Here is a 13675-nt window from a genome sequence, read left to right as displayed (position 1 = left end):
GATCGACGCTCATGACTCGGCGCAGCTCCGGACATTTGTCGTACAAGGCCACGTGACACTCTGATCAACGCCCTGACACTATTATGTTTCACAAGCATACCCCAGACGGTGGTGTGTAGGATGTTCACAGCACAAAGTTACTACAAACTACCATAATCTAATGGGCTTAATAGATGGCATGTCTGTGCTGGTGCACGCACGTGTCAGTGCGTGTTTGGATCCGTAGAGGCAGCGTGCTGTCAAAATCGGATACCGCCGCGAGTGTAGGGTGTGCAAAGGAATTTTTTTTAAAGCTGTCTTGGCCATCACTTACGGCTGTGTAGAGTGTCGCATTGGGAAATACACCAGTATGTAGAAAGAGAAAGTGGCTGCTGATATGATGACTCTAGATCAGTAGCGAATAGCTCAGTAGCGAATACTCAAAGCATCAAAATAAATTAATAGTCAACATGCGCATGCCTGCATGCACAGATAGTGACTGTCATAAAGCAGCAGGTTAGCCTCAAGGTAGTGAATGTTAGTCAAAAGAAAATGCCTGGCCCTCGTTGGATTTCCACTTTCCAGACAGTGACTTGAACATTATTTTAAAAGAATTATTAGCTCGCCAGAAAGAAATCACCTCGTGCCCAGCGGAGAGGGTGCTACTCCGACCACCCCTGCTGCTGCTGCTGCTGCTTGCGTCTGTGATGGTAGCAGCGGTGGTCAATGGCAGATGGAGGCGACTAGAACGCGGCCAGTGCACTAGCTAGCGTGCGTAATGCGTCAGAAGCCACATATCTGGGCACATATCCGCAGCCAATGCCATGAGATAATGGGCAGCGATTAGGGCGAGTATGTGTAATGCTTGAGTGGCTTGCTCCAGATAACCTTACTCACAATGGCTCAAATAAAACTACAGCACATGCTCAACACCACTGGCCGTGGCAGGTGCAAAGTAGCAAAGGATCCTCAACAGGGCCTAGCCTGTATTAGGTAACAATGACCCTACAGGCTACAGCATTCGCCGCACACGCACGCCTTCTCCTACACACTAACCGGTGAGTCATGAGTAGGCCCTCTAAATGAATGTGGTGCATCAGGCAAGACCAACAACCAAGGGGCCGGGGCTACAGCATTCGCCGCACACGCACGCCTTCTCCTACACACTGACCAGTGAGTCATGAGCAGGCCCTCTAAATGAATGTGGTGCATCAGGCAAGGCCAACAACCAAGGGGCCGGGGCTACAGCACTTGGGGCATGCTACCTTGACTCAGTTCTGGCAAAAAATCTCACAGCACACAAGCCAAGCAGCTCACCACCACACTCCGGTGCAACATGAGCAGTTGGCAGCACACACACTATGACCGAGCACTGCATTGCATTTGGGAGTGCAGCGCAAACCGCAAAACAGTGAGAGCAGTAGTAGTCCAGTGGTGCCCCGTCGTTCTTCAGCTGGGCGACGGCGAGAGAAAGGTGGACACGAATACGCTCTCGTCAATGTTGAGAGTGCTGTGCCACCAGCGGTCCGGGAAGTAGAGCAACTGCAAGACGGTAGCAGCAGAGGACAGGAAAGACGGCAGCAAAGACAACGGACAGACAGAGACACACACACGCTCAGACACACACCACGCACACATACACAGCGTATGTCCAGACATGTCCACATGCAGACATACGCAGACGAGAAGAGAGACAGACAGACACACTGTAGCGTTATACATGTGCATATACTGAGCCGGTGTACAGGTAAACCATTGCACCATCCCACAGCGCACTGTACATTATGATGGCATGTACAGTAAAAATCAAGAGTAGATAAACAAGAGTGTGCAACTCGCAGATCTCTCCTGCACAATCTCCAGATACCCCCGCCGACGGCGGAATTTTTTGTTGACGTCACCTTTCTTCAGAAAAAACGCGCTTCTTGCCGCAGAGCAGTGTGAGAGCACGTGCTGGGCACCGATATCGTAATGTAAGCCCGGCCAAGCACACGAGGCAAAACTTTCCAAAAGACTAGCAGCGCGTGGGTGGTCGAAAAGACTACGTCAACAAAAAATTCCGCCGTGGGCCAAACCATCCGCGCGGATCCGGGAGTTGCACACTTGTTTATCTACTCTTGGTAAAACCTGTAACTAAAGACCAGCGTGACTAGCGACCGGCCTGGTACTACAGACCACTTCGCCAGGCACGGACGGTCTCACATTCACAGTTTTAATTACTATTATGGTCGTACGGTGCAAACCTCTAACTAAGGACCACCTGTCACTAAAGACCGCTTTCTCTGTCCCCAAGGCAAGGGGTGGTCTTTAGTCACAGGTTTTACTCTACATGTAAGGGGGTGCAACGTCATCATGATAATAAATTATGATTATCTACACATATATGCCAGTCCCCTTCATATACCAGCTAAAACTGTCACAAGAAGTAGCCCCTGACTAGGCTGCGTGGAGCAAACCAAAACCGCTCTCACACTGCATGTCCGGTCTAGTAGAACTAAGTTCCTTCCACTACTGTAGAACTGCCCAGTGTTGTTCCACACCAAGGCATTCTACGAACTGTCTCACTCGGGTACGGCCGTAGGTGTGAGTGCGCCGCGACCAACATACGCAAGGATTCCAGCACTCTGCACAGGAGAGTCCTCACCAAGCTGATAGCTGGCAGTTTTCTCGACTGCTTTACGCAATGTAGGTTGAGTGCCCAGTGCACACAACGGACAAGGGCTGGATCTCGTTATTCAGTGCTATGCAGAGCTGTGACCATCGGAACACAGCATGTTTGCAATAGTTATAAGATTTATATCCAGGAAACCACTTCACCCTCTGCGCTACGCATCGTAGATTGAGTGCCCAGTGCACACAATGGACAAGGGCTGGATCTCGCTATTCAGTGCTATGCAGAGCTGTGACCATCGGAACACAGCATGCTTGCAATATAGGATAAAATAACCGGGAAACCACTTCACCCTCGTCGTAGTCAATAGATTGGAGGGTCAGTGTGCCGGTGATTGTGAAAGGAGGGCAAGCGAAAAGCTGATCCCTTGTTGGCCCAATATTCTGAGGAGGATCTAGGTTAGCAGCTCAGTGCAATCAACGGACAAGCGCTGGATCTCGTCTTTCAGTGTTATTCCGAACGCTGTCACTCACGCTCTGCCAGTTGACTTCCTTTTAAAGCGTGTATTCAGAAAGGAGCGTCGCCACCGGCAATGCGACTCACAAACGCCGACACGTAAAGCGGCTACAGGTCAACCGTCAATACAACAGCCGCATGGGAGGTGTCGACAAGAACGAAGCAATGGTAACAGCACTCATTGCAGTACGCCACACACTAAAGTGGTACGTCAAAGTTGGCCTGCACTTCATTGAGGAAGCCATGCAGAATGCATACATCACCCACCGCACGCGGGGTGGCAAAGCAAAGCACCGGGCATTCGTCTAGAAAGTGGTGCACGCCCTGGTTGAAGCTGCAGATGCTGAGCTTGCTGCTGCCGCTAATTCTCCTGCTGCTGATGCTGCTGCTTTGGCCCAGGATGGCCTGGTGGGACAGCATTTTCCTGAGAAACACCCAGCCACAGAGACCAAGGTCATTGTCTTGCGTCGTTGCGTTGTCTGCAAAGCTTGCGGCGTTTGGAGGGACACTCGTTACCGTTGCAAAACCTGCCACAGTCATGTATCACTATGCCTCGAGCCTTGCTTTGAGGACGACCACACCAGAGGCAAGTACTGACAGTAGGTTGCTGGAAATGGCCTCGCTCGTGAGAGTGAATAGCGGCCAGGAAAATCATAAATACGCATGGGCAAGAGCTGCAGTATACGACTTTGACTCCAAAGCGCTGCATGGTCCGGGCTGCCACGACGACCAAGCCGACGCTCTTCCCAGGAAAGTGCCCAGTCTGTATCTCTGCTGCAGAAGACAATGGTGTCTTACGAGATTCCACTGCTTGCACTACTACCGCCGTGCTTACGTGAGAGCTTCCAACACGCCATGAGCACAGAATGACAAGAGCAATTTCTTTCGTAAGATGCATTGCATTTGACCAGGATTGATTTTAAGTTTAGCCCTCCCCTTGGTGGAGGGTTGAAATCGGAAAAGAAAAAAAACCGTACTACCATTCTTATGGACGTGTTTCGCGCCAGAATTTCACAGCATTGCAAACGCAAATTTCCCGCCGGCTTAGCCACACGACTATCAGCACAGCTGAAATAGACTGTTGGTATATCAGTAATCGCCCAGGGTCAGCCCTCTTCGTGTGAACACCCACTATTCGTCCTCCACTGTGCACACTTCAACCCCGGGTGGAAATTTCTCAAGTAAACACAGTCTACTACTTGTACTACAGTTGCGCTCACTGAAATCCGACCCAACGCGCAAAGCTGGCACCCTCAGCTTCCACGGCCCTTGACGCCCTGGAAGTGGAATGAATGCAGCTGGACGTACACATGTACGCATACAATGATGTAATCGGAACTGGTCCAGGGCGTCAGCTTTGCACTTTGGGTCGGATTTCAGTGAGCGCAACTGTACTACTGCCCTAGGGTATGACACAAAATACTTGTCCCTGTTCTGTGCTCCCAGTGCAGTCTGAGTCTAGCCCATGCCTAGAGCCCTGAAATCTCTCCCCTTTCCGTAAACGATGAGCACAAAAGACAACAACAACACAGCGAACGCGTAAACAAGGTAACTCTTGACAAGTAGGTAAAACCCTGCACATGCTGAACTACAGTGCTGGCAACTGAAATCCGACCCCCTGGGCGGTGCGTTCACTTTCCAGCGGCCTCTATTTCGTAGTGTTACGATGTGAGCAGTGCACCGCTCAGGGGGTCGGATTTCAGTTGCCAGCACTGTATGATGGTAAACCAGGGGCAACGACTTCATCTACCAACACTGTACATCAAAACAGCACCTACTGCAGCACTACGCTTCTTTACGGGGGGGGGGGGGGGGATATGCATTAAAAATAAAATCACCACTTTGCACAAGTGTGCGTGATGCTCTTTAGGCACAATTTTACTCAGCCTACTCAAGCGCAACTGATGAGGGGTGAATTTCCCAAAAAATTGTACTGAGCAGGGACTGGTACTTTCTTGAAGATTTGCCAAGTCGAAGGTTCGACAATGGAGTTCCCCCATACAGAAGGAACCAAAGAAACACACTCCAGGGTTTCTATACTTTTGCCCAAACACAGTGCAATTAGCTACGCTGATGAGTCCACAAAGGACGAAACAGTGCTGTCCGCAGATTGAGTTTAATTTTAAGAAAAATCCCTTTAAAGCCTATAGGACGGGTATATCCGCATGAATGTTCAGTGCATACTGAGAGGCCTTCAAACTTTCGTCATTCAGCCAATCCTTGTCCGAATTCAACGATCGAAAGGTCTAGTCGTATCTTAATTTTTTCGGATTTTTAGTGATTTTCAGTGCATGCTGTACTGTATGCACACTTGGGTATGGCAAAACCCTTCTACAGCAGCAATGCCGCTCTCACCTGATTGGGTTCCAGCGTACACTCCAGCGGCCTGGTGACGTCATCCAGCAACGGGTACTCTTCCAGGTACCACTGCAGCATGGACAGGTCGGAGTGATAGCCGACGCGGAAGTCCTGCGACGGCGGGTAGAAGAACCAACGCTGCAACAGAGAACACAGTAACAGTGACGGAATAAGCCCATTGTGCATTGCCAAATATGGAAGGTATGAGAAATGCATGTGAGTATGCTGGGATCCGCAATTCAGCACCCCAGACGACCATGCACAAGTGGCTGTGTGGGGTGTTCGCGGTACAAATTATATCATTGCGAAATGGGCTTATAGAGCTGTTCCATCCTTGCCCAGTACTACTACAGTCAGGCCTCGCTTATCCCGGTCCTCTTTTGTCCGGATCCCTCGCCATTCGGAAGAAAATCGTTGGTTACCGATTTACAGCATATGCCATGCATACACACACTGTATGTGTGTTCGATTATCCGGTTCAATTGCCTATCCGGATATTTTAGTGGAAAACGGATGTGTGCGGCTATGCGAGGTCTGACTGTACTACAATATAGTATGGACTGGGATGGAGAGCCAAGGATTAATTTATAGACAAGAAAAAAGGACCAAGGAACTACGAGTTACGCTACAATGTCCACTAACACCACCAGTTACTAAACGATCAGCTCATGCGATAACATTGCAATTTCATTGCATGAGCTGATTGTTTAGTAACTGGTGGTGTTAGTGGACATTATAGCATAACTTGTAGTTCCTTGGTCCTTTTCTTTACTACATAGTAGGAAAAGATAAGTACTGGTGAACAGGTATGGATCACAAGCACTGCATACAAGTCCACAAAGGGTCAAGCGCTGGTGAGCACCACATGACCAAAAATTTATTTTTTTTAAATTCAAGGTTCGCGTGAGACTCGGCTAAAACTAGTAAAAGCCGAGTCTTCCGCATCCGCAGGAACGCCACCACCCTCTAGGATCAAGGTGCAGATGCAGCTCCTAAGCGGTGGGAGGTGAGTAGACCAGACCCACCACAAAGTGGTCAAAGACCGAAATCCCATTCACTGCATCCATGTCTCCCTCGTACCAGGCCACAAGTTCCCAAAATATAGTACCGTGAAAAAGCTGTACAGCGACAACGAGTCACGCCCGATGGCTTTCACTGGAACACTTTCATGATGTCATATGTGACAGACCACTCGCCACATGTGAGATTTGTAAGTTACCACACACGCACGCTGCACGAATGACAAGTGAACGCACGGCTGTGCACAACAAGGGGAAGGTAGTAGACGAAGGAATAATAATATCTTCCTTCGTCAAAATGCACAGGCACCGATGTCTTCTCCCCAGACCAATGGTCTGGCTCCTACAAAAATGGTGAAGACGAGAAAGTAGTGTGTGAACAACGGACCGCAAATGCTGTAAAACATGTTATTTTAGGTGCATTAAAATTTCGGTGCCAGAGACCCGCCAGGTTTCAGGTGTTATGTAGAATTAGGTGACCAGCGTTCCCTTCACATACAGTGCATACTCTAGTGCCGTTAATAGGTGTAATCTAAATTTAGGTGCCTGGTTTCACTACCGAAATCACCGAAATTAAAGTTACACCGAAAATTACATGTTTCACAGTACCCCTAGCACGTGCAATGCCTGCAACGTACCTTTCTACCGTACATAACCTGGGCAAAGGTAGGGCCGTGGAAATGCATGGGCACACCGGTACCGGGCCCTGCACACACACACACACATCATAAACACACGTGTCATCAGTACAAGTACAGCAAAACCTGTGACTAACGACCACCCCTTGGGGCCGGAGAAAACGGTCTTTAGTGGCAGGTGGTCCTTGGTTAGAGGTTTGCACCACACAACCATATTACGTGAACGTGCGACCATCCGTGCCTGGCGAAGTGGTCTGCAGTACCGGGCTCAGCTGGTCGCTAGTCACGGTGGTCTTTAGTTACAGGTTTTACTGTATCAGAAACGGATCATAAACAGAATATAATAGTGGACAAATGAGAACACCATTACAACCACTGATCAACATGCCAAGTGGAAGCTGAATCTTACGCTACACACATAATTATGAAAAATTCAGAAATACAGGAGACGGCCTGAACTTTATCCACACGCTGGGTGCATGCTCTCTGATGATCACCCAGTGCATGAGAGTTGAACTTACAGCCAACCGTCTCCTGTATTCGTGTATGTCCCTAGCATCCATGCCATGGTGCATTGAGCACTCTCGCGACCTGCCCACACTAGCCCTGACTATGAACAATTCAAATTCAATTAGCGAAGAGATTTCACACAAACGCACACACACACACCAACACAAAACACATAAACACATAAACACACACACACACACACACGCACGGAAAAAAACCACCGTCAGCTACTCATACTATCCACAACTTATCGCAGACGTACCAGCCAGTCCAAAGCTGATCATCGGCTCCATACCGGGAACCTGATAGGCAGGGAAGTTATACAGATCGAACACCGACTTCCACTCCTCCCGGTCTGTGTCGCCGAAATGATAGAGCGATTCGTTGGCCGGAGTTTGCACACTCTGCGCTTGCATCATGTTCTCTATGTAGTATTTGAGAGAGACTGGGGCACGGACCAGCGATGTGGATGTGGCAGTAGTGAGCTTGATGCGGCGATGGCCGTATGCTGTGATCAAGTTGTCGCGCGTGCATTCACGGCGGAACTCCTGCGCACAAGAGAAAAGTGTACAGGAAAAGGTTTGAGTAAAATGCATGTGAGTGTGCCCGCGCGCGCGCGCGTGTGTGTGTAGGGGGGGGGGGGGAGGGGGAGAGGCATGTGTGTGTGTGTGTGTGTGTGTGTGTGTGTGTGTGTGTGTGTGTGTGTGTGTCATGCAGAGAAGACTGGAATGGCTTGGGCACGTGGTACGCATGCCTGAGGAGCGGATGCCGCGGATGTTGTTGTTTGACACATTGCTGCCACCACGCCCAGCGTGTGGCCCGCGGAAACGATGGCGAGACGCAATTAGGGTCGACCTGCGACGAATAAACATCGCCGACGAGTCATGGTTTGACACAGCGCAGGAACGATCTGAGTGGCGACAAGCTTATCGAGCAATACAACCAGCTCAGAAACCGGCTCGGGAGATAGTCTGCGAGGTGTGCCGGCGTGCATTTGCTCGGCAGCAAGATATCGCCCGCCACAAGTGCATCATGGAACGGCGTAAACCAGTCCAGCAGCAAGCCAACAGCCGCCAGTGCTCCCAGTGTCACCGATGGTTTCGGAGTGCGGGTGGCATTGCAGTCCATCGCTGTGTCCAGTCCAATTCTGCCCCGAATGTTGCCAATGCCACAAGCTCTTCACCTGTACGCCTATGTATTCGGAAACCGTGCTGTACCGCTCACTGTCCCATTTGTGAACGCTGCTGTAAGTCGATCCGGGGCTTTGCTATCCACAACTGCAACCGATCCACCAGGCGCCCAACTGCTGATGAAAGGGACAAGTTCCAATTGCAATGTCAGAATTGCCAGAGGCGTTTCAAAAGGCGAAACGACTTATCCCGTCACCAACGCTCATGTCTCCTCTCGTCTCCGTCTCGCTCAACGAGAAACACGTGACCTACATGGCAGTGTATACCAGGACCAGGACCAGGTGTGTGTGTGTGTGTGTGTGTGCGTGCATACATGTGTGTGCGCGCACGTGTGTGCGTGTGCACGTGTGTACATGCATGAGTGCACGTGCACAGCTGCTGAGGACTCCATGCAGAAGCCAATTGTTGTGACATAAACAATGAGCAAGGTGCACAAGGGCAGACAAGAAGACAAGAACAAGGTCTTCACTGACCTGATTGTTGTCTATGCCTTCGATCAGCACAGGGCCTGCATCAACAAAGCTGAAAAAACAAACACCAAGAACAACACAATTATATCCATTAGTCGGGGGAATGGAAAAGGGAAAAAGTCACACCATAGAATGTAGAAAACTTAACACGTTGACAGATTGCTACCAACAAACTCATCCCGATTGAGTCAAGTCTCATAACATTCAACACCAATGCATTGGAAGCAGCTTGAGGCATCAACAGTGATGTTTCACAACAACAATAAAGGCATAATCTCCAGATAGACTTGTGTGAATTTCTTACTTCTTAGCAAAGTTCTCCAAGCTGAGATTGGCCGCATTCACGCGGGTGATGGTACAAGGTCCTAGAGTAACTAGACTGCCACCTTTCTTCCTGTATGACAACAGCAAAGGGATGGGGGAGAGAGAGAGAGAGAGAGAGAGAGAGAGAGAGAGAGAGAGAGAGAGAGAGAGAGAGAAAGAGAGAGAGAGTAAGCGAAGGAGATAGAGAGAATCTAGCGTCAATAGTAAAACGTGAGAAGGGAGTTTGTATGGAGAGCCAATTTCCTGCCAGAGCAAAACGCGACTCAATCAAATGAACCATTGAACCACATGCTTTCCAAACCAAGGCAGTAGTGTAGTCCACCTTCTGGCCAAGCCCCGGCCCAGATCCAGGGGTCGACCCCTCCCCCTGTACATGGCCTAACTCAGTTCCGGGGGGGGGGGGGGGGCGTTTGGCCACCCCCTGTGCATGACCTGATTCCTCTGCAGGTGTTGACCACCTACTGTGCAGGATCTGGCCCAGTTCCAGGGGTTGTATTTCACCTGACACCACTGTACAACTGCATAGGCTACTGTCTATTTTTACTTGGGGAGTCCCCGCCACCAACAATCGTCTGGGCACGCAACGCATAGCATGGGGATTCATTTTCTTCCAGTACTCGAAGCACCTTTTACAGTCTGCTAGTAATGTACTTATAGTACTACCGCCATGGTGTGTGCGTGTGTGTGTGCGTGCGTGCGTGTGTGGTTTTAAGTATTCTGAATGTCATGCCCACCTACATTCAAAACAACAACAGCAGCAGCAGCAACAACAAAAAAAAGAAAAATGAAAAGGACACAGGGCTAGCTGCAAACAATTATTAAAATCGTTTACGGATAGCAGCTCCTTTTGAATGCTCACCAGCCTCCATTCTGTGAAGTCTGCTCATCTTCCTCTGCTACCATGCACAGCGCAGATAGCAGTGCCAGGAGCATTGAGCTCCCCACCAGGAGGCAACATATTTGGGATGCCATTGGGATTCGCATCAAGACATGCAGTTTACGAAAGCAGAGCGAGGTCCAGGCGAAAGCCGCATAACTGTGGTCGAGTCACTGGTGAAAGGAGTCAGACGTCCATCCCAGAACACCCCTTCGTTGGGTTCCGAGTGCTCATGAGCTCGAGCTCGGTCTCAAACAAAGATCGCATGCATGCATAGCAAACTGAACTGATCGGAACACTTGTTTCGAAAAACCATTTTTTCTTTGACAGGGGGGTCGCGCCGCGGCCCTACAAATAATTATTTTCTTCATAGTTCAGAGAGTAGTAAAATGCCGTATTTTTACTACTCCCTGGCTGAAACTCGTGTCAACACGAATGACGTGCAGTGTACAGTGTCAGTGGAGTATGACCAGATGACAATGGCTTACTGGAGAGGGAATTGCCCAGTACATGACAGTCATGCAGTATGATGTACACTCATGATCAGATTTGCTCAAGATTGTATACAAAAAAAATGATATGCATCCAGATCAACTCAGCTAGAAGATCTGCCATTTGCACGGGACATGGGCATGATCATGATCGCGAGTCAGAACCAGGGAGTCGTAAACACCGGACCGGCATCTTAGGACTCCCTGGTCAGAACAAGACCACACAAGCAGTTCACAACTCAGGGAATGATCTGCTCTTGCATGCCATGAGAAACGGCGATACTGGTTCCGAGCAACGTGAACACAAGGCACATAACAGCGTCCTTTACACTCTTTTCAATCGGCTTCATTACAAGTGCTCCGCACGTCATTGCGGTGCAACAAGTTACTTGAGCAATTACCACGCTCGGCATGCAAGACCCACTGCAGTAGGAATGTACAGTGTACATGTACATGGGAACACCTAGTGCCTGGCCGGCACGCCTGCTGCCAAAAGCCACACGCCTTGATCTGAGCCAGGTCACGGGTCTGTTTGTCTCAACACACCTGCCCCTACGTGCACCTTCAAAAGCACAAGAAGCAAATCACTTCCAAGCATAATAAACATGTCACGAACAAGCAGACCACATACAGACTACACACGTATAAAATAATTTGAATTGATATTCTAAAAACAGCACAGCATGCATCGCTATGTTGGAGTAGATGTGAAATAAAATTCAGATTCTGGGCTGGAAAACAGCCATTGCAAACAAACAAAAAAATCGTCACAGCAACACAGCTTACACATTAGAATGTACACAGGTTGAAGTCGTGAGCAGGCGGCAGCAGCGGGCACGAACCAGCATGCACAATAAGCAGCAAACTAAGAGGGTAAGGGGGGGGGGGGGGGTTGCAAACAAGAAGAAATCAATTTCAACAGCACTGTAGCACAGGGTAGAGTAGATCCTATACGGCGTGCATGCTCCCGGGGGAAAGCAGTGATAAATCGGCAGCGAGTACTGTACTTAAAAAAAAGTAGTGAATTTGTAGTGAAATACAGCAGCTCTTTTAGAAACAGCTGACCCGACGACCAGATGGCTGGTGCCGTGAAAGTGTTTTCGGGCGAACCGAGTACTGACGAGGAACGGCTTGGCGTTGGGAGCGCCGTGGTACACAGAGCGGCATCGCGTTGGGGGAGCGCACGTGCGATAAACGCAGCAACGCGGCAAGATAAGGTGGAGCACTATGGTCGCGTGGCGAGCCAAACATTCTAGGAAGAATCCACGGCGGCATAATGTTGACGGTGATGAGTTTCCACACAACCGTGAACGACACAAACACTCAATGACGTACCGAAGAGGAAGCGTTGATTCCACGCAGTTCAGTGTCGGGGGGGGTATGGTACGATGCGATGCTGAGCGGATCACATCACTGCTGTTTCTTGGTGGCATCATAGTAAGACGGCGGTGCATCGGGATCAGCCTGGGGAACACAACAAATACACGCGCAGAGGCAAGAAAAGAAGAAACAAATCACTCGCAAGATACATACAGCATGATAGTGGCTCTCATTTTCTCTAAACATCTCCTCTCCCTTTAAACTAAGCATTGTCTGGAAGCAGAACCAAGGCAAGAATGCCCCAAAATCTACATTTATTTATACATTTAGTGATTTCATGCTCTGCTGTCTACTAGTATTCACAAAGCTTCATTCCAATTTTGCGTTCCACAAATGCCGGGCTCTCCGACCTTACCCTCTCCATTCTCATACATTGAAGTCTTTGCTCTCATTCCTCCACCATTGAAAATTGAAAAGCACACGCTATATCATACTTGCTGTTTACCACTCGGCTATTCCACGAGTACATACATCTAGTTAAATTCCCAGTGGGGCAGTGCCTTTGCTGTTTGCGTTATGCAGAGCTCACTGACTTGTCAGTTTGAGCACTCTGGCAAGGTATGTTTGGGCCTGGTATAAAATCTGGCTTTGGAAAATTTATTATTTTTCATTGCCATCAGGTTCATTTTCTCTGTGCTGCGCTCATGAGTCCACAAAGGACGAAACAGTTCCGTCCGCAGATTGAGTAGTTAAATTCCCATGGAATACCTTCGCTTACACTGTATTCCAGTAGTTTAGGCATGTGTTGCCACACGCCCAAGCACCGGGTACAGTGCTTAGAAGACTGTCTACAACATTATCAGAGAGTGGTTGTCGGTACTCACCGGTGGCGCGGTGGCTTGCTGCGCTGGTACGTACATCGTGTGTGGGTTGCTCGGCTGATAGTAGGCCGATGCAGCCGGCTGCGTACCACCCTTCGACTCTACATGCGTAGACACAGACACATACATACACACACGTACGGGAGTCAACTATGATGCCTTTCCTGAAAGTCGAAAAATTTTTCGGCCCATTCAAATTTCGGCCTGTACTGCTGCTGCCTGTCACACTGAACCTTGCAAAATAAAATTTCGGCTGCCACAAATTTTTGGCCAAATATGATCAGGCCGAAAATAGCCGAAAATAGCCAAAAATAATACAGTACATGTACGTGGAACAATCTCCTGGGCGCCACGACCAGCACAGCGAACAACAATCAAACCAGTGCGAGAGCAAAGCTGCTATGGAGACTCAGACAACGCCCCGGAAATGCAATACATCACTTGGTTCAAGTTTTACTAGGTCTCCCATCTGTTGGCAAGGCAACCAAATA

General features: G+C 49.3%; 2 protein-coding genes across 2 annotated transcripts in view; both read right to left on the bottom strand.

Annotated features, from left to right (window-relative positions):
• Positions 1-348: 348 nt before the first annotated feature.
• Positions 349-10773, bottom strand: LOC135811724 (jmjC domain-containing protein 8-like). The gene is made up of 7 exons (XM_065324962.1): positions 10475-10773; positions 9596-9685; positions 9295-9343; positions 7894-8179; positions 7122-7189; positions 5462-5602; positions 349-1521 (listed from the first exon to the last, which is right to left on the bottom strand). The coding sequence occupies exons 1-7, from the start codon at positions 10597-10599 to the stop codon at positions 1429-1431; spliced, it is 852 nt and encodes a 283-aa protein (XP_065181034.1). The 5' UTR covers positions 10600-10773; the 3' UTR covers positions 349-1428.
• Positions 10774-11567: 794 nt separating this feature from the next.
• LOC135811723 (WW domain-binding protein 2-like) overlaps positions 11568-13675 on the bottom strand; it is a 9166-nt gene continuing 7058 nt past the window's right edge. The window contains exons 9-10 of the mRNA XM_065324960.1: positions 13188-13285; positions 11568-12447 (exon numbers count right to left, since the gene is read on the bottom strand). Coding sequence (XP_065181032.1) covers positions 12394-12447; positions 13188-13285 — 152 coding nt within the window. The 3' untranslated portion in view covers positions 11568-12393. The remainder of the gene's footprint in view (positions 12448-13187; positions 13286-13675) is intronic.

The sequence above is a fragment of the Sycon ciliatum genome, chromosome 3 (genome assembly GCF_964019385.1).
Source record: "Sycon ciliatum chromosome 3, ocSycCili1.1, whole genome shotgun sequence".
Taxonomy (NCBI): domain Eukaryota; kingdom Metazoa; phylum Porifera; class Calcarea; order Leucosolenida; family Sycettidae; genus Sycon; species Sycon ciliatum.
The sequence above is the reverse complement of the archived record's forward strand: the minus strand, read 5'-3'. Positions and strand labels throughout refer to the sequence as shown.